Source organism: Limulus polyphemus, unplaced genomic scaffold (genome assembly GCF_000517525.1).
Source record: "Limulus polyphemus unplaced genomic scaffold, Limulus_polyphemus-2.1.2 Scaffold6417, whole genome shotgun sequence".
Lineage (NCBI taxonomy): Eukaryota > Metazoa > Arthropoda > Merostomata > Xiphosura > Limulidae > Limulus > Limulus polyphemus.
Window position 1 is genome coordinate 19697 of NW_013672027.1, and position 1363 is coordinate 21059.

At 36.3% G+C, this 1363-nt stretch overlaps 1 protein-coding gene across 1 annotated transcript in view; it reads left to right on the plus strand.

The window, feature by feature from the left end:
- Window positions 1-1363, plus strand: part of LOC106473699 (voltage-dependent calcium channel type A subunit alpha-1-like) — a gene marked incomplete at its 5' end in the record, with an annotated part of 51811 nt that overhangs the window by 19335 nt on the left and 31113 nt on the right. Inside the window, one exon of the mRNA XM_022402102.1 lies at window positions 648-757. Within this exon, the coding sequence (XP_022257810.1) occupies window positions 648-757 (110 nt within the window). The remainder of the gene's footprint in view (window positions 1-647; window positions 758-1363) is intronic.

Sequence of the window (1363 nt, forward strand, 5' to 3'; positions counted from 1 at the left end):
AGCTGTGTTACCCCGCTACTTCTTTAATTAACCATATAACCACCATACTCTGTTTTGTGTATTACCTTGTTGAGCTGTTTTACCCCGCTACTTCTTTAATTAACCATATAACCACCTTACTGTGTTTTGTGTATTACCTTGTTGAGCTGTTTTACCCAGCTACTTCTTTAGTTAACCATATAACCACCATACACTGTTTTGTGTATTACCTTGTTGAGCTGTTTTACCCCTCTAATACTTTAGTTAACCATATAACCACCATACTCTGTTTTGTGTATTACCTTGTTGAGCTGTTTTACCCCTCTACTTCTTCAGTTAACCGTATAATCAATCACCTTACTGTGTTTTGTGTATTACCTTATTGAGCTGTTTTACCCCTCTACTTCTTCAGTTAACCATATAACCACCATACTCTGTTTTGTGTATTACCTTGTTGAGCTGTTTTACCCAGCTACTTCTTTAGTTAACCATATAACCACCTTACTGTGTTTTGTGTATTACCTTGTTGAGCTGTTTTACCCCGCTACTTCTTTAGTTAATGATATAACCACCTTACTGTGTTTTTGTTTTACTCTAGTGAACCACCCAACCCTCCCACTCTGTTTTGTGTGCCATTCTAGTGAACACTGTAACTCTCCTACTCTTAGTGCCCACGAAAACTCAAGGAATTGGAAGGAGAACCAGGAGAACCAGATCAATGTAGAAATGGATAAAAGGTCATTCTGTGAACACGAGAACGTTCAGCTCTCAGAAGATGGTAAGTAGCCATTCCATGCTTATCACATATCATCTGTAGTTTTCAGCTAATATATTTAGTGCAACTGGTTTCATTTTTACTTTTATATCTCCAGATATTTTGATATTTCTCAATATCAGAACTAATGTGGACTTGTCGAGCCAACCCCTCCCCCTTCTCAAGTTATAACGTTTGTTTTATGAACATTGAAACAAGTGCAAGTATGAAAGATGGGTAAAACACTCACCAACAATAAGTAACAAGTGCAAGTATGAAAGATGGGTAAAACACTCAACAACAATAAGTAACAACTGCAAGTATGAAAGATGGGTAAAACACTCAACAACAATAAGTAACAACTGCAAGTATGATAGATGGGTAAAACACTCAACAACAATAAGTAACAAGTGCAAGTATGAAAGATGGGTAAAACACTCAACAATAAGTAACAACTGCAAGTATGAAAGATGGGTAAAACACTCAACAACACTAAGTAACAACTGCAAGTATGAAAGATGGGTAAAACACTCAACAACAATAAGTAACAAGTGCAAGTATGAAAGATGGGTAAAACACTCAACAACAATAAGTAACAAGTGCAAGTATGAAAGATGGGTAAAACACTCA